Source organism: Loxodonta africana, chromosome 13, assembly GCF_030014295.1.
Source record: "Loxodonta africana isolate mLoxAfr1 chromosome 13, mLoxAfr1.hap2, whole genome shotgun sequence".
Lineage (NCBI taxonomy): Eukaryota > Metazoa > Chordata > Mammalia > Proboscidea > Elephantidae > Loxodonta > Loxodonta africana.
In genome coordinates, this window is record NC_087354.1 from 60,083,251 (window position 1) to 60,102,148 (window position 18,898).

At 38.1% G+C, this 18,898-nt stretch overlaps 1 protein-coding gene across 1 annotated transcript in view; it reads left to right on the forward strand.

Moving 5' to 3' along the window:
* The window catches only part of PYGO1 (pygopus family PHD finger 1), a 36,910-nt gene extending 18,466 nt beyond the window's left edge, over positions 1-18,444 (forward strand). The window contains exon 3 of the mRNA XM_064267525.1: positions 379-18,444. Within this exon, the coding sequence (XP_064123595.1) occupies positions 379-1,503 (1,125 nt within the window). The 3' untranslated portion in view covers positions 1,504-18,444. The remainder of the gene's footprint in view (positions 1-378) is intronic.
* Positions 18,445-18,898: the final 454 nt, after the last annotated feature.

Here is an 18,898-nt window from a genome sequence, read left to right on the forward strand (position 1 = left end):
TATGACTACCTATCTTTGATTATAATGTTTTAGTATTTTAAGTGAAAGATGCTAGAGTATTGGCAAGCATGTTAAACAAAAATTATGATGAGAAAGCTGTCTTGGAAAGCTAAATAATTTGGGGGTTTTAAGTAAAAATAGAATTGTGCTCAGAAAAGCATATCTTATGCCCTTTCCTAAAAGAAACTTACATATTTTTATCATTAAGTATAATTAAATATAAACATGAATGGGACTTGAGAGGTCAAGTGAATTAAACTTCTGTGACATTGCAGGAAAAGTTGACCAAAACCAGGTTCATAGGTGTTAAGATAACAGGAAAATGTTAATGACTTCTTTGATCAAAACCATGTGTTTTACTTTGCCTTCTCATTTCAGGGGCCTTCTTTTCCTCCATTGTCTGAGTATGCGCCACCACCAAATCCAAACTCAGACCATCTAGTGGCTGCTAATCCGTTTGATGACAACTATAATACTATTTCCTATAAACCACTACCTTCGTCAAATCCGTATCTTGGCCCTGGTTATCCTGGCTTTGGAGGCTATAGCACATTCAGAATGCCACCTCACGTTCCCCCCCGAGTGTCTTCCCCGTTCTGTGGTCCTTACTCTCTCAGGAATCAGCCACACCCATTTCCTCAGAACCCTCTGGGCATGGGTTTTAATCGACCTCATGCTTTTAACTTCGGGCCACATGATAATTCAAGTTTTGGAAATCCATCTTATAATAATGCACTAAGTCAGAATGTTAACATGCCTAATCAACACTTTAGACAAAATCCTGCTGAAAACTTCGGTCAGATTCCTCCACAGAATGCAAGCCAAGTATCTAACCCTGACTTGGCATCTAATTTTGTCCCTGGAAATAATACAAATTTTACTTCCCCATTAGAATCTAATCATTCTTTTATTCCTCCCCCAAACAATTTTGGTCAAGCAAAAGCACCACCCCCAAAACAAGAATTTAGTCAAGGAGCAACCAAAAACACGAATCAAAATTCCTCTGCTCATCCACCTCACTTAAATATGGATGACACAGTGAATCAGAGTAATATTGAACTAAAAAATGTTAATCGAAACAATGCAGTAAGTCAAGAGAATAGCCGTTCCAGTAGTGCTGAAGCCACAAATAACAACCATGCAAATGGGACACAGAGTAAGCCACGACAAGCTCGAGGCACAGCCGAGGCCTGTGCCACCGAGAAAGGCAGTAAATCCTCTCTCCACCCAAGCCGCCACGGCCATTCATCTTCTGACCCAGTGTATCCTTGTGGAATTTGTACAAATGAAGTGAATGATGATCAAGATGCCATCTTATGTGAGGCTTCTTGTCAGAAATGGTTTCATCGGATCTGCACTGGAATGACCGAAACAGCTTATGGCCTCCTAACTGCAGAAGCGTCAGCAGTGTGGGGCTGTGATACCTGTATGGCTGACAAAGATGTCCAGCTCATGCGCACCAGAGAAACGTTTGGTCCACCCACTGTGGGCAGTGATGCGTAAACACAGGCATTAACTCGAGCGTCTCACCGGCGGATTACAGAGGTTTGGTGACACAGGATTTTAACGTTCTACATTATTTTTTTAAATGCACACACAGAGGTGATTTATCTTTTAGTTTTTATGTATATTCCACTTCAGTAGTAGGACAAGTTTTGTATTGTCTTTGTTGGCTCTCGTAAATGAGAATAATATATATGGGGGTGCTTTAGAAAGCACCATACAGATAGGTGTTAGTTGTTGTTGCTTATCATAAAACACAAAAGCCTCTTGAAGCTTCAAAATAATATCCAGCAAATGTAGGCAAGTTTTAACTTTTAAAAGTTAGAATCATTGAAAGATGTATATTTCATTGCTGAACTTTGAAGGTGTCATGTTCAACATTTAGTTCGAAACGTTTTTCAAGTATATACTTAACACGTTTTCAGAACAAAATGTGCATAGCTATAATATTAGGGGAAGCATGGATGTTTTTAATGAATGGTTTAAAAAATATTAGTGTATGACACCAGATACGTCAATCACAAGATAATTCCTTGAAATTGGTGACTTTGATATTTCCAAGTCAGTCTTTCCAGGATATCTGTTTGTACAGATAGGAGACAGATCTTAGGATATAGTAGAAGCTCAGTATTGATTAACTTGTGGATTGTACCACATGAAATTGCTAATATTCAGTCACTTGAAAATTGAACACAATTAGTAGAGTTGATGTAAAGTATGTTTCCAGTTGTGCTATTTAGAATTATAACAGGATTATGCCCTTCAATTTTCTTTGATTATTGAGCTATTTTTTATAGAAAAAAAGAAAGTATCCCCAGAAGAATCGAGGATACTTTTTTTATGACTTTAAACTAGGATATATTGCAAATAAGGCAGGTAGAAACATCAATTTGGCCTGCTAGCAAAAAACTCCTCAGTGGTGGTTTAAAAATTTTTGTTTGGAACCCGATTTTCAGAAATGAGCCTCAGAGGGAATCAGAATCCATTCTGAACAAAGATCAAGGTTAAGGTTAACTCACAAACCGCAGTTCGTAGCCTGGCAGCTGACCTGGGAGTTTCTGTCGTGACTTGGAGGAAGTGTACAAAATCGACAAGAGAGTACCCTCTTGAGAAGTGATAAAAAATGGAGACAGTTTGAGATGTGCGCATTAAGATTCAAAACAGCGAAAAAAGATTTTAAACAGCAAAAACCCATTTTTGAAGTGGATCGTAGCTTATGACCAAAAAAAAAAAAAAAAAGGATACTGTATCACAACTGACAGCAGTTTATACAATGGTTGGATGTTGATGAAGCTCCCGAACATGCGCAGTTTGTACAATGGTTGGATGTTGCTAAAGCTCCCGAACATGCGCAGTTTGTACCATGGTTGGCTGTTGATGAAGCTCACGAACATGCGCAGTTTGTACAATGGTTGGCTGTTGATGACGCTCCCGAACATGCGCAGTTTGTACAATGGTTGGATGTTGCTGAAGCTCCTGAACATGCGCAGTTTGTACAATGGTTGGCTGTTGACGCTCCCAGACATGCGCAGTTTGTACAATGGTTGGCGGTTGATGAAGCTCCCAAACATGCGCCAGCATTATCACTGCAACCCGAAAAGGTCTGAAGACCGTGTGTATGGGGGTCTGCGAAAGGGATAATTCATGGCTATTTAAATCTGAAACAATGACAGCAACAGCATATTGTCAAGAAATCAAAATGACGCCTGAAAAATTTGATTTAAAAATGTCTTTCCATTAAACACTTTTACTTACAGCACTTGACCTCGCATGTCATATACCACTGAACTGGTTTATAAAATTATGTCATGTCCACCGTAGTCACCGGACCTTCATCCAATGGATATCATCTTTATCATCATATGTAGCTTTTTCTAAGAGACAACACACTCCCCAATTGAGAAGCAGTAACTGGAGAATTTGATCAATTTATACAGTCCAACAAATTATGAATTTTATAAAAGTGAAATATGCTATTTAATATCCTGTTAGAGAAAAAAAGTTAATGCTCCTGGTGCATATTTTGATTTTGAGTAAAACTGACTTTTTAAAATACAGTGTTTTAATTTTGACCTGCAAAAACAGCAATTTCATATGGTACAAGGTAATAATAATAGTTTTCTCCATTTACCCCCTTGACTAGTCAGAGGTGAGTACAAAGTATTTTCAAAAGTCGTGAAATATATATCTTTACAATGTTAGGAAACAAAATGATACGAACTCTAATATTAGGTACTCCTTTGTGTGTGAACTTTACCAGCTGAAGTAGGTTAAAATGCAGTATATTTGGCTGACTGACATTTGATGATATTCAGTAGTATACTTGAAGATCTCATTTTGCTAATGCTGTATTTTTTGTTAGAGATATGTAATTTTTTAAATGTGTAGGGGTCTAGTTGTTTTCTCTTGAAATTCCAGTGAGTGCTGACTTTCAAGAAACGATGCACTGCATGCCGCGTGCCAGTCCTAGCATCAGACCATGATTTCTTATGACTGAGCAGAGTAGATGCTGTGAGTAGGACCTTCTAGTGCTCTCAGGAGTTAACATTTCATGTGATAGTACTTGAGTTGTGCGCCGTTGTTAAGGTTGATTATGCAGTGTCTTAGCCTTATGTTGCTTACAGTGTCAGTAGTTAACTGTTTTTGTGAAAACGAAATAACCGCTCCCAGCTAATCTAAAGATACTTGGTTTGCAATATGATTCTTTCATTTCCCATTTCCACGTAGTAGTTTTTAAAAACTTACAAACAAGTGAATTTTTATTCACATGTTTAGACCCTCAAAGCACCTTACTTAAATAAGAATCTGTAAATATTCAAAAGAAAAACACGTAGTTGATTCTGGCAATGAATCCTAGCCAAAATATCATCATAATTGATGAATGTTTGTATTCATTTAAGTTAATAATTTCTTACTAGTTCCACATTTGTCTCTCCGTGACACTAAGTCAGAGTTGTCTAGATGCATTTTGGTAGGAGAATGATGAAGTGTAACAATGGTCCAATGCTAATTTGCCCACTTTGACCCAAACAAAGCCATTATACAAATTGATATGGTTTTCTTAGGACAAGCAGTGAGCTGTCCTGACTTTAAAACTGTGCAGCGGTGGGAAGAAACGCATACAGGTGGAATACTCTTCCAGAAACATTGCATCTGCTCTGGTGTAATCCTTATGTACAGAAAATCATACACACACAGTGACTGATCAGGAAATCATAGGAGTTTCTCCTACATTGTCAGGTTTTGCCAAAGTTCAGCCTGACTAGCTGTCAGCAGCCAGGCTCCCTGACCCAGGCCAGGTTACTTATGGGAAGGAAGTGTAAAAGCATTGGTTCCTTTCTCAGAGCTGCTTGTTCACTCACTGGAGAATCCCTGACCCACTTGCTTCTGGATGCTACTGGGCTCACTAAGACTGACATAGCTTAGCTTGTAGAAGAAAATAAAATGTTCTTCAGATAGAATGCTTAGAATTAGATCTTTGGTCAGTGTTTTCCTTTTGTGTGAAATACTTTAAAGTACTGCTGTTATGATTCTTATCCAATTAGAAAGCTGTGTAAATAAAGCTGAAAAATGTCTTGTACTAGTGCTTATTCTTCATAGGTAAACACTATATCAAGAAATTCAGTGTTTGTTTTCTTTGATTAGACTCCCAGCTCTGCCTAGTGGTAGGGAAAACAAAACCAAACCAAACCTCTTAATAGTATAGGTCACCATGAAATCTGCCAATTTTTATCACCCCAATAAAATAATTAGCAAGAATCTTTCATCTAAATTCTTTCAGACATGTTTGTCTTGAGCATATTGAGTGCTAATACTTACTGTCCAGCAAACTGTAGTAATTGTGTTTAACAGTAAGAGAGTATATAAGCAATAATTTTGTTTAAGGAAGCTCTGAAGAGTTTGGATTTTTTTTTTGCTGGTGTAGAAAGGGTCCATATGCCTGCACATTTGTGCTATTTTGGGTTTTTTTAATTAAAAATATTTAACTAAAATCATCCAGTCTCCCAAAGTTCATTTGTAAATAGTGGTCTAGAACTCTGTATAAAATGATTAGATTCCTGGGGACGCTCCTAAAAGTTTATTTAAACCATAATGTAGTTAACCAATAGTATCATTCCGAGGTGTCAGTCTTCTTTAGGGAACCCATCACTGTCAGAGAGAGAAAGAAGCAGAGGTCTTTCCTTGTTCCTGGTGTGTAAGGTTAAGTTCTTTGGTGTGTTTCCTAGTTGCCCTAAATTCACCAGCAGAATGCTTCATAAACAGACTTGCTTTTCCCCTCCTGGATTCTCTGTACTTCAAAACTTCTTATCTTTCCTCCGGCCAAATTCTCGTTTCTTTGTGTAGCAGTGGTTGGCCAGGTTTTAAGAGAAAAGCAAGCATTTTTCACTAAGAGGTGAATGAAATTAGTGAAGCAAGTGGGATTAAATTTCTTTAAAAAAATACTTTATTCAGAATGAACCTTTAATATCTAATATTTCAGACAATATTACCACATTCTAGGCACTGTGATAAGCATTATTTTTAGTGAGTTGATACTGTCTTGGGATTACTTCCCAATTTCCTTCAAATTGTGGCTTTTCACAGCTTCCTTTCCTCTGCTTCTGAACTCAGTTTTCTCCCAAGTTTTATGTAACTGCCCCTTTCTCTCTCCTCCACCTATCCCGTAAAAAAATCCCATAGAGCAGTATAAAAGTCAACTGTGCATTTGCCACCTCTTGGTGGTACAATGATGGGTTTGGAGATACCCCTGGAGCGAGTTGGCTAGGATGGCATTAACATGTCCCAAGATAAGTGGTCCAGGGGAGACGAAGGGAAGAAAGTGGCTGTCCATAAGCCAGGCATTAATACAGCAGAGGCTGCCTGCATGCACTTGAAAACTGTAATGAAACCTAGTGGATGAACTTCATCTTTGTTGTGTTTTGTCCATAATACGTGACTTGCTGTTATACTAGGACTTACTCTAAATACCTTTACCTTTCTTGTTCTCTAGTTGATGTAGGTGATGTTGCTTGTTAGTTAAAATATTATCTTTTATAAAAGAAAGTCCTGCTTCTTATCATGATGTATGTGACTTAAATGACTGTTTCATATTAAAACTATTTCTTCCTTATGTACTGTTTACATATACCTCTTTTTGGGATATTAGTTCAGTACTTTTATATAAATCTGAGTGTGTTCCACATTGGTGACATGTATTTTTGCAGTAATTTTTTGTTTTGTTTTTAGAGCATGTCTGAGGTAACACATGCACTAGTGCTGTGGTCTGTGGCAAAATTACTGTAATTCAAATTGGAACAAAATGTTTCCAGACTTTGTCCAACATTTATTCCTATGGCAAAGGAAATTACTATGTAATACTAATTATTTCTTATGCTGGTATGTTTTAAGCTACTCTATGAAGTATGTGAAACATCAATATTTATGGATTAGTAGATGGCCTGATGTCTTTGAAATGAGAGGGCAAAATTTGCTGTTAGCAATTCATGCATTCATAACACAATAAATACTTCTTAAAAATTTGATCTTCCACTTACAGGTATGATTTAATAAGAACTTAATATCTTAAGGGACAGTGCATATTAGGATGTTTTCTTTTTCTTTTTTAGCCTCTACTATTAAAACGATATACTAGACTTTAAACTTACGTGTTCCAATTAAAAAAGATAATCATTCACTCCCTTATAACCAGAATAAGAAATCTTTACTTACTAAATAAATTTATGCTTAGGATAGCATAAAACTCCACTAATTTACTTAGGATTTGTAATTATCGATACAAGGACTTGAATGGTGTTTGCTTTGTACTATCTGATGAAAGGATTTGTTCATAAAACTCATAACCAAGGTTTTGATCTCGAGGGCAATTTTTAAAAGCTTTTTAGAAGCATTTATTTTAGAATACTAGCTAAAAAGCATTCTTACTAAGTCATTAAAACAAATACCCAAAGGAACTATATTAGGTAGTACGCCAGTACAAATTTGTATATTTAAAATTATATGCTTGAAAGAAGAAAATACTTGAGTGCTTAAACTGCATATCTCTAAAATATTCAAATTTTTAGATATCAATTCAAACTACCCTGAATTAGTGTGGTCTTACTATCAATGATGTATGCTACAAAATGGCTACCTATTTTATATTAGTGGTATCTCTATAGAGCAGCATTTTAGACATGGTTGTGGCATATTTTGTACATTTCATTGTCTGCTATTGATAGGATTGAGATAGCAATAAACCTGATTTGGTTCTTAACATTTTTAATGCCAGGTACTGTACTATTTCATGATCCCATTACAGTTGACGTTAGTGCCCAATATTTTCATGGGTCTATTTTTTGTGTTAAAATTTAGTGTTACATGTTAGGGGTTTATTTTTGTCTTGTATTTTCATGCATAATCTTTCAGAACTGGGTCCGTTTCTGACTAAATCATAGATATTTAAAGAAGTATTAATAGTAAATGATTCATGAATTGCTTTGTGGAAAATTAAACACGAATGAAATGACTAGATTACCCCAAATTGTTTATTTTCTTTGCATGGCTAGTGTACAGGTTACAATTTTCGGAGAAATAAAATTGGCTTGGTAACTGATTGGATATAGTAGATAATGGATAGTTTGACTGTTTAAGGGCTTCCAAGTGTTAAGTACAGTCTCAATTTTTAATTACTTTGTGATAGTCATTATAAATAGTAATAATCCAATTCTTTTTCTTTTTGAGGTATTTAACTCTTAAAAATTTTCCCTTCTCATCCCTTTCCCTTCTTCCCTATACACCATGCTAGAATTTAAAATTGGAGGAGTTTAGTTTGTCTTCCACATTTTAGCTTTTTATTCTGTAGGTAAGTAGTTAGACAAGTAGAGGTGCTCTGTCCAAACAGTCGGTGTTATTGTTGGCCATTGTTTTCAGGGATAATGTTAAGTGTCATGTGTATTGTATAAGGAATGTTGTTTATCGGTCTATAGACCTACTATTCCTAAAAATAATGTATAGCAGGCTTTCTTGAACAGTATGTATTCCCAATTTCTTTCCTATAGTGTTATTTTGCTTCAGATTCTTTTAAATAAAGCTAGTTTTTAAAGAGAAAACAACTGCTTTTTAAGTTCTTGACTTTCATCAGGACAAGTAGGTGTGAGAATCTTGGCTTGGGGCGGGGAGATATCAGAGAAAACTACTAAATTTCATATTCTTAACTTTTACGTTTTATTGAATTTACTTGATGCTTATGTAAGAGTGCCCTTCTATGCTCTATTCTGTTTTCTCTGTCTGTCCCTACATTAGTAAGTTTCCAAAGTTGATTAGTGGTTACAAGGGGCAGGTGGGAGGGGGAGATGGGGGTTATTGCCTAAGGAGCTCTGAGTTTCTGTTAAGGGTGAGGGAAGAATTTGAAAACAGTAGTGGTGAGAGTTACACAACATGCTTAATGTGATTAATGTCAGTGAATAGTATGAGTAAAAATGTTGAAACAGTAAATGTTTTGTTATGTGTATTTTATCACAGTTTTTTAAAAAATAGAAAAATCCAAATATTAAATGATTGTATAGTTTAAATTATTTTTAAGGCCATCTATATGATGGAAAACTGTAGAATTGAAACTTCATATTGTATAAAAAACGATCTAATTGTTAAGTGAAAAAAGTTTAGAGGAATGGTAGGTTATATACAGAATGATGAGTTTCTAAAAGTCTGACATGATTAGTTATCTAGTGCTGCTGCAACAGAAATACTACAAGTGGGTGGTTTTAAAGAATAGAAATTTATTTTCTCATAATTCAGGAGGCTAGAAGTCCAAATTCAGGGCACAGCTCTAGGGGAAGGCTCACTCTCTTGGCTCTGAGGTGAGGTCCTTGTCTCAGCTTCTGTAACCCCGCATTCCTCGGCGCCTTGACTGTCTCCATGTGACAGCTACCATTATCCCATTTGTGCTTTCTCTCTGTGTCTAACCTTCTCGTTTTATATCTCAATAGTCATTAGGTTTATGACACACTACACTGATATGGCCTCATTAACATAACAAAACCATATTCCCAAATGAGATTACATCCACAGGTTGAGGGGTTACAATTCCAACACGTACTTTTGGGGGACACGATTCAATCCATAACATGTCAAAATATTAATGATGTTTATCTACCCTTGAGTAGTGTAAGTATGGGTGATTTTTCTTGTTGGTATTATCAACAATAAACATGTATTTTGGTCATCCGAAAACATATTTAAAAAAAAAGTAAAAAATAGGAAAAGGTGTATCAGAAAAATACTAATCAAAGAACAATATATGGCAATGTTCATATCAGACAAAAAGGCAAAAAGAATAGAAAAGAAAGAACATTTTGTAAGAAAAGGAACAGCCCATCAAAATGATACAATAATTATGAACATGTAAGCTTATAATAGGGCCTCAGTATGTGTAAAGCAGAAGATGGTATTACAGGAGAAATCAGTAGCAATTATGTGAGATTTTTGAACAAATTTCCATCAGAAAATGATAGCTCAAGTAGGCCAAAAAAAAAAAAAACCCAAAAGTGAATCATTAAACCTGTGTCAAAATGCATTTAGAATATTCAAACAAATGTGGCTACAACAATAGACATTTATTATTTCACATAAAATAAAGTTTGAAGAGAGACTGTGCCAGGATTGATTAATTCAGTTCAGTGTCAGGAAACTGTATGGGTTTGGTTTCTTTGTAATTCTCTTAACTCATGATTGCAAGATGCCTATCACTGTTTCAGACATAATTTTCTCACAAAACATCCAAAAGCAAGCAGGAGAAGTGGCTCATGTTGCTCTTTTCATCCGGGGGGTGAGGTCTTCCAAAACCAAATGTGAATTAGTTCAGATCAAATGTGATTCATCCTTTCAGGCTAGACCTATCTTCTCCAAAAATGTTGCCATCTGATTTGCAAACTAAATCAAGGAAAAAGTGGAAGGCCCTGCCTTCCTAGTGGTGCTGTAACACAAACACCACAAGCGGGTGGCTATAAAGAACAGAAATTTATTTTCTCACAGTTTTGTAGTATAAAAGTCCAAATCAGGGTCTCAGCTGTATCGATTTCTTTCCTTGCCAGTAGCCCTGGTTCCTTGGAGATCCTTATGTGGCATCTGTGTTCCCCATGTGTGTCTCTTATGTCTACTCTGCTTTTTTATAACTCAGAAATGATTAGGCTGATAATCCACCCTACGCTGGTATGACCTAATTAACATAACACAAAACACCATATTTCCAAAAAGGATTACATCCGTAGGTATGTTGTTTTTGTTAGGTGCCATCCAGTCAGCTCCGACTTAGAGTAACCCTGTACGTACAACAGAATGAAACACTGCCCAGTCCTGTGCCATCCTCAGAATTGTTGCTATGTTTGAGCCCATTGTTGCAGCCACTGTGTCAATCCATCTCGTTGAGGGTCTTCCTTTTTTTTGTTGCCCCTCAACTTTACTAAGCATCATGTTCTTCAGGGACTGGTCCCTCCTGACAACATGTCCAAAGTATGTAAGATGAAGTCTTGCCCTCCTTGCTTCTAAGGAGCATTCTAGCTATACTTCTTCCAAGACAGATTTGTTTATTCTTCAGGTGGTACATGATATATTCAATATTCTTTGCCAATACCAGAAAGACATCAATTCTCTGCGGTCTTCCTTATTCATGGTCCAGCATTTGCATGTGTACGAGGGGACTAAAAATACCATAGCTTGGGTCAGGCACACCTTAGTTCTCAAGTGACACTTTTGCCTTTTTAACACTTTAAAGAGATCTTTGCAGCAGATTTGCCCAGTGCAATATGTTGTTTGATTTCTTGACCGCCGTTTCCATGGGCATTGTTTATGGATCCAAGTAAAATGAAATCCTTGATAACTTCAGTCTTTTCTCCATTTATCATGATATTGCTTACTGGTCCTGTTGTGAGGATTTTTGTTTAAATTGAGGTGTAATCCATACTGAAGGCTGAAGTCTTTGATCTTCATCAGTAAGTGCTTCAAGTCCTCTTCACTTTCAGCAAGCAAGGTTGTGTCACCTGCATAATGTGGGATGTTAAAGAGTCTTCCTGTAATCCTGATGCCCTGTTTTTCCTCATATAGACCAGCTTCTCAGATTATTTGCTCAGCATACAGATAGAATAACTATGGTGAAAGGATACAGCCTTAGCACACACTTTTCCTAATTTTCAGCCACCCTCGTTCTGTTCAAACAGCTGCCTCTTGGTCTATGTACAGGTTTCTCATGAGCACAATTAATCGTTCTGGAATTCCTGTTCTTCACAATGTTATCCATAATTTGTTATGATTCACACAGTTGAATGCTTTAGCATAGTCAATAAAACACAGGTAAACATCTTTCTGGTATTCTCTGCTTTCAGCCAAAATCCATCTGACATCAGCTCCACAAATATAGGGATTAGGCTTTCAACACATATTTGGGAAGGACACAATTTGACCCATAACAATAACTTCTTTGATTATACTTTCCTATTATCAAACCCTAAATTATGAAGAAGATGTTTTCCAAGATGTCTTTTAGACTTAAACCATCTTTGGGTTTTCCCAGAAGGGCCCTGGAAATCACAAAGACTTATTCTTAAAAAAAAAAAAGGTAGAAATAATTAGAATTACTTGTTATACCTCATATTTCTTAATTAAATCAACATTATTGTACGAGCTTACATGGGAAGAACTGTGATATTTGAAGAAAAGTTCAATCTTTTCTAGGTGATTTTTAGGTAAATGTTACCAATAAAAACATGTTTCAGAGATTATGCACTTAAATAGTCAAAACCCTAAGAAGAGAATTGTAAGCACATGTTAAAAGACACAGGAATGAGTTTAAAGGGATTTCCAGTGACCAAATATGGCACCATTAGAGCATCAAAGTAATGATAGTCAAGTGAGTCACTGAAAAGTGAATGTGTTTGAGAGATATTTAAGATTTGGAGATTGATTGGATTTGTGTTCCCTATCATGGGTATAGTTGTCAAAGTTGGCATTCAGTTTTAAAAACCTTGTTTCTATCCTCAGCTAGACAGAAAGCCATTTCATGTCCAGAATGTGGATCAGAGAAATGCTTATGGGTAAATACAAGAGGAAAGCATTGGATCTACTAAATTGTCTGAACGAAATAGTAACATTGAGTCCTTTACACGGAATGATGTAACCCTCTTGATATCCTACAAATAGATATTATTGCCTTCATTTTACAGATGAGGAAATAAAGGTTCGGGGGTGAGAAACTTGCCCAGGGACATACAGCTAAGAAAAGTTAGAGTTGGGATTCTAACCAAAATTTGCCTGACTCCAGACACAAAGTTGAAGAACCAAATTTTCACAGCAAGGACTTAGGGGGAAAAAAAAAAAAGATTTTAGCATGAAAAGATGTTAACATTCCCGACCTTAGACCCTGAGGCCCCTGCTTTAGGCCTGTGACCGTTTTCCTGCTGCACCCCCTCCAAGGGGCAGGGAAGCTGTGGGTGAAGGCAATGTACTACCCAGACCTCGTGTCCCCTTTTCCATACTGGTTTGGCTACCCTGAATATGACAGTTCCGTGCCCACCAGCCCTGAGCCATTTCTAGGAGCTGAAAGTGTCTTTTGTCTGATTAGTCTTCCTGAGAGCAGCCTGTTCTCCTGGCGTCCACACCTCTGTGCCCAAGGACAGGCTGTTTCCTCTGCCATGGTCCTGCATGAAACTCAAAGCTGACTGAGAATTCCAAATTTTAACTTGGTCTTCCAGATCATTATGAAGGCAATCAAGGTAAGGTAATCAAGATAAGAACAGGGAGAATATTTTATTAAACATACTGTCAGCTTGATTTGTAACTACAATATCTGATTCTTGTTTATTGGGTAATACTATGTCACTAATATATTTTGATATTAATCTACTGATACTTAATAAATCTCAGAACTTTAAAAGTTTAATATTATACTTCATACATGAAAAGAAAGACTCTTTGGTGGTTACAAGGGAGGGGAGGGGAGGGAAAAATACTAAGTAGACAATAGATAAGTAGTTACTATGGTGAGGGTAAAACAGTACACAGTACTGGGGAAGCCAGCAAACTTGTACAAGGCAAGGTCATGGACGCTCCATAGACACATCTAAACTCCCTGAGGAACTGAATTACTGGGCTGAGGGCTGGTGACCACGGTCTCAGGGAACATCTAGCTCAATTGGAGTAACGTAGTTCATAATGGAAATGTTCTACGTTCTACTTTGGTGAGTACCGTCTGGGATCTTCAAAGCCTGTGAGTGGCCATCTAAGATACTCCACTGGTCCCACCCTGTGTGGAGCAAGGGAGAATGAAGAAAACCAAACACACAAAGCAAAGATTATTCCAAAGCACTAATGGACAGCAAGTACTATAGCCTCCACCAGACTGAGTCCAGTATATCTAGAGGGTGCCCGGCTACCACCACCAACTGCTCTGACAGGAATCACAGTAGAGGGTCCCAGACAGAGCTGGAGAAAAATGTAGAACAAAATTCTAACATTAAAAAAAAAAAGACCAGACTTACCGGCCTTACAGAGACTGGAGAAACCCCAAGAGTATGGCCCCTGTACACTGTTATAGTTCAGTAATAAAGTCACTCCTGAGGTTCACCCTTCAGCCAAAGATTAGACAGGCCCATAAAACAGAGTGAGACTAAATGGGCACACCATCTCAGGGGCAAGGACGATATGGTAGGAGGGGACAGGAAAGCTGGCAACGGGGAACCCAAGGTCAAGAAGGGGAGAGTGTTGACATGTGGGGGTGGCAACCAGTGTCACAAAACAATATGTGTATTGTTTAATGAGGAACTAATTTGCTCTGTAAACCCTCATCCAAAATACAATAAGAAAGTTTAATATAGTAATAAGCATCTGTATTTATATAAAAACAAATTTAAACTAAACTCAGTTATAAAATGTTAAAAAAAAAAATTGTGGACAAAACCAAAACATAACTTTATGTTTATATTCTCCTCTTATTAGTCATGTAAAATTCTACTTTAATAATAGCTGTTCTACTTAAAAGTAAATTAAGATGCTGTTCTTTATGTTAAAATAACTGGTATTGTGCTAAAAGTCTAATAGAAAAAATCATCAAGATCTATACACTGTAAATGTAAATCTAAGAATACAGGGTCACTTCATACTCTTTACATGAGTTCTGTATATGCCTGTCTACTTGTAAACCACATTGTCTTTTCCTAAATCCCAAATTTAAAATAGTAAAATAACTAATGTATTTAAACCTAGTGCCTAGACTTTAGTCTTGAAATCCACTCTCTACTAAAAACAGCTAAAGATTCTCAGACAGTGACTGATTCCATTTCTTGGAGAGGAAAAGAAAGAAAAAAAATTTCAAGTTGGGCCTAAATCATTTTGTCTCCAGAAAGAAGCACTCTTTTAAAAGTTCTGGAGTGGCACTGAAAGACATAGAAATTAGAAATAACGAGGTTGACAGGATGTGGAAAATGTAACCAGTGTCACTGAGCAATATGTATAGGAATTATTAAATGGGAACCTAATTTGCTGTGTAAGCTTTCACCAGAAACCCAATAATTAAAAAAATAAATAAATAAAGATCTCATCACTTGACCTTAAAAAATAAATCAACTTTTCCAAGTGGCCAAATTTGACCATCAAAAATAAATAAAATTATGTTAGATAATTAATTTTAGGTTAAGAATAACAAATCAGATTTAATTTTTGCTTCATAATGTATATTTTCACTCCCTAAGAACTTCATTATACTCAAGGAGAAAATAAGGACCCTCCTATACTAAAGAGTTTGTTAATAAAATTTCACTTTAATTCTGTAATATTTTTATATATAAAATAATATATTTGTATGTTTATGAATCATGAGAATAAAATGAACAAACCTGTCACCCAAAATTGGAGAGGGGGGAAGAAACTTGCCAATTTCTTTGATGCTCTCTGGTCACAAGCTTTGAATCAACCAAAAGTAATTGGGTGTTCTCTCTGGGTTTTCCTAGGCAACGAGCCATGGACTTGGACCTCCATTCTCCCAGTGGTGGGGGCAGGGGGGATGAACTGGTACTCAGCTTCCCATGGGTCTGGTCCTTTCTCTCTCCAACTGTAGTTTTCCTTGTGACCCAAGGTCTCCAGATATTGAGCCGCTGACTTTCTGTGACAACTTCTATAGATAGGCGGCACCTAGCTGGAGACTGCCTGGTGCCCCAGTAGTTTCCCTACGGGCAAGTTTTCTTTCTTGTTTGTTCTGTAAGAAGGGAATATGAAAATGGGACAGAGTTCCTCCAAGGACAGTGCTTCCTCTTGGGATGAGGGAGGAATGGGGGAACTTGTGCCTTTCTTTGGCTTTGTAAGCCTCTCCTTTCCTCAGTAAAGCCTGTTCCCTAAGGAAGTGTCTCGCAAACTGTGTACTGTATCCGAATTACATGGAGAGCTTGTGAAACACAGATTGCTGGGCTCTACCTTTACAGTTTCTGGTTCAGCAGGTCTGGGCTGGGGCATGGGAATTTGCATTTGTAACAGGTTCCCAGGAGATGCTGATATTGCTGGCCAGGACCATCCCCCAAAAACCCCTGTCTTCATAGATGCAGTGTGGCTGTGGAACTCATCTCTGCTACCTACCAAAAAGGGTTCCACCTGCATGACTTTTACCTAGGAGTTAACCATGATGCTATCACCCTACTTTCCTGGATAGTTTAACCACATATATAGGAATACTTACCCAATAGGTTTAGTTTTCTTTGCTTTAAAGTTCTATTAAACAGGCATTATTCCTTAAGGGTTGCGTTAAAAAAAAAAAACAACACCACATTGCTGTCAAGTCGATTCCGACTCGTAGCAACCCTATAGGACAAAATAGAACTGCCCGGTAGGGTTTCCAAGGAGTGCCTGGTGGATCTGAACTGCCAACCTTTTGGTTAGCAGTTATAGCTCTTAACCACTCCCCCACCAGGGTTTCCATAAAGGTCATATAAGACTTTTTCTCTTACCCATACAGTGTATAGCTACAGTTCATTCTTTACTGTTGTATGATAGTCTGTGATGTGAATGTACCTGTTGGATATATGGCTTGTTTTCATATTTTTGCTATGAAGCTGCCACAAATACTTGGAAATACCTTCTAGTGTACATAAGCAAGACTTTCTCTAGGGCAGTGTTTCTCAGCTGGGAGCAATGTTACTATTTGGCGATGTCTGCAAACATTTTTGGTCGTCACAGGGTGGGGGGGGTGTTACTGGTTTCTAGTGGGTAGAAGCCAGGGATGCTGCTAAACATCCTACATTACACAGGACAGCTCCTCCCCACTCACCCACACCCACACACAACAGAGAAGTATACGGCCTAAAATGTCAATAGTGTGGAGGTTGAAAAATCCTGTTCTAGGAAAGTACTTTGCGAAGCATCAGCATCACCTGGGAACTTGTTAGAAATCTCTGGGGGTATATGCACACATAGGAGTGGACTTGCTAGTTATAAAACAAAACAAGAAAACCAAATCCACTGCCATCGAGTCAATTCCAACCCATATCAAACCTAGAGGACAGAGTAGAACTCCCCACTAGGGTTTCCAAGGAGCAGCTGGTGGATTTGAATTGCAGACCTTCTGGTTAGCAGCACAGCTTGTAACCACTCCACCACGAGGGCTCTGTGGATTGACTAGTGGCCTTCAAAGAGATATTGAAGTCCTAACTCCTAGTACCTGTGAATGTGACCTTGTTTGGAAAAAGGGGGTTTAAAGGTGTTATCGATTAATATGAGACCATACTGAAATAGGGTGGGTCCTAATACAATCTGAGTGGTGTGCTTATAGAAGAGACAGGAGCAACAGAAAGAGGAAAAATCACCATGTGACAACAGAGTTATGCTGCAGCCGCAAGCCAAGAAAAGTCTGGGACTGCCAGAAGCCAGGAGAGACAAGAAAGGATATTCCACTAAAGACTTCTGAGAGAACTTGGGTCCTGCCGACACCCTGAATTCACACTACTGGGCTCCAGAATAAACTTCTGTTCTTATAAGCCACCTGTATGTAGTACTTTGCTACGTCAGCCTTAGGAAACTAATACAGGAAACAAAGGGAAATGTCTGAGACAACAACAAAAAAAAAAACAATCCGTAGGATTCATCTTGATTAGGGCAACAAGGAAAGGGAAGAAGTCTAGGATGACTCTCAGGGCTCAAAGTTACAGGGATCTTGAGATAATAAACCTCTGACAAAATTGGTTAAGTGAGGGAAGGCTTGTTTGGTGGGAAAGATTTTCCCCTCAAGTCTGTTATTCCTAAACGCTCCTCAAGGAATTCCTCAGGAGTTTTGAAGTTTCTTTGTGTTAAGACCCAACAAAAGTAAAGTTTAAAATCCAAATCCCTAGGTGACAAGTAATTTGTAGATGCTTACCTAAATTAAATTCACTGAGTTAGCGTCGACTTCCAGTAATTCATACCCTATTCAGTAAAGTCTACAGAAAGCAGCTATGGGGGAACCAACACTGGAATAAGAGTTAAGACATGAGGATTTTAATCATGGTTCTGCCACTATCTATGTGACAATGGGTTTAAGAATAAGGGTCTCAGATTCCTTAAATAAGTGTAGGCTGAGAGGACATGATTTTCAGGTTTTCTTCCAGGGCAAGAGTTCATAGCCTACCTGAGTAATTGTAAGATATATCTACATAAATCCAATTTACCCTACTGCTTAGGTGCAGCAAATCATTGGTCACATGTGAGTCACAGAATCATTTCTCCCCAGTTCTCAAAACTTGTATCCAACCCTTTTCCAGTTGCTGTTGAGTTGATTTCCACCCATGGTGGCCTGTGTGTGTCAGAGTACCACCATGCTCCACATTCGGTTTTTAGTGGCTAATGTTTTTCCAGAAGTAGATCGCCAGGCCTTTCTTCCCAGGCACCGCAGCGTAGACTGAAACCTCCAACCTTCCCAAACCAACCCCGTAGTGTGCCAACCAATTGGTTCCGACTCATAGCGGCCCATGGAGGCTTTTGGTAGCCTTACCAAAAAAAAAAAAAAAAAAACAGTTAACAGGAATTGGAGGACTACAATAGTGCCAGGAAGCTGCTAGACCAGGCTTTCTGCCGACCCAGAAATTTTGAAATCAGCTCCTACAGTCTGTGTCAGAGCGACAGCGGAGTCCAGTGCCGCAATCATGCGGGGACGTCGCACTCGCGCCTCGTCGGTCGCACTTTCCTACGCTTAAGTCCACATCCCTTCTTTGCATTTTCAGACATTAAGTGCTTTTCTTTCTTGGCAGAATTTGTAGGCCTCCTTCTTCAGACATTCGCTCATGCTGCAGAGAAGGGGTAATGAGACCCTAAAACGCCGCCTTCCGCCACCTCCCGGGCAGCCCCTGAGCCGCGAACGCGGGCCCGCGGGCGATTGAAGGGGCCGCCCAGGGCACGCCGGGAATGCGGG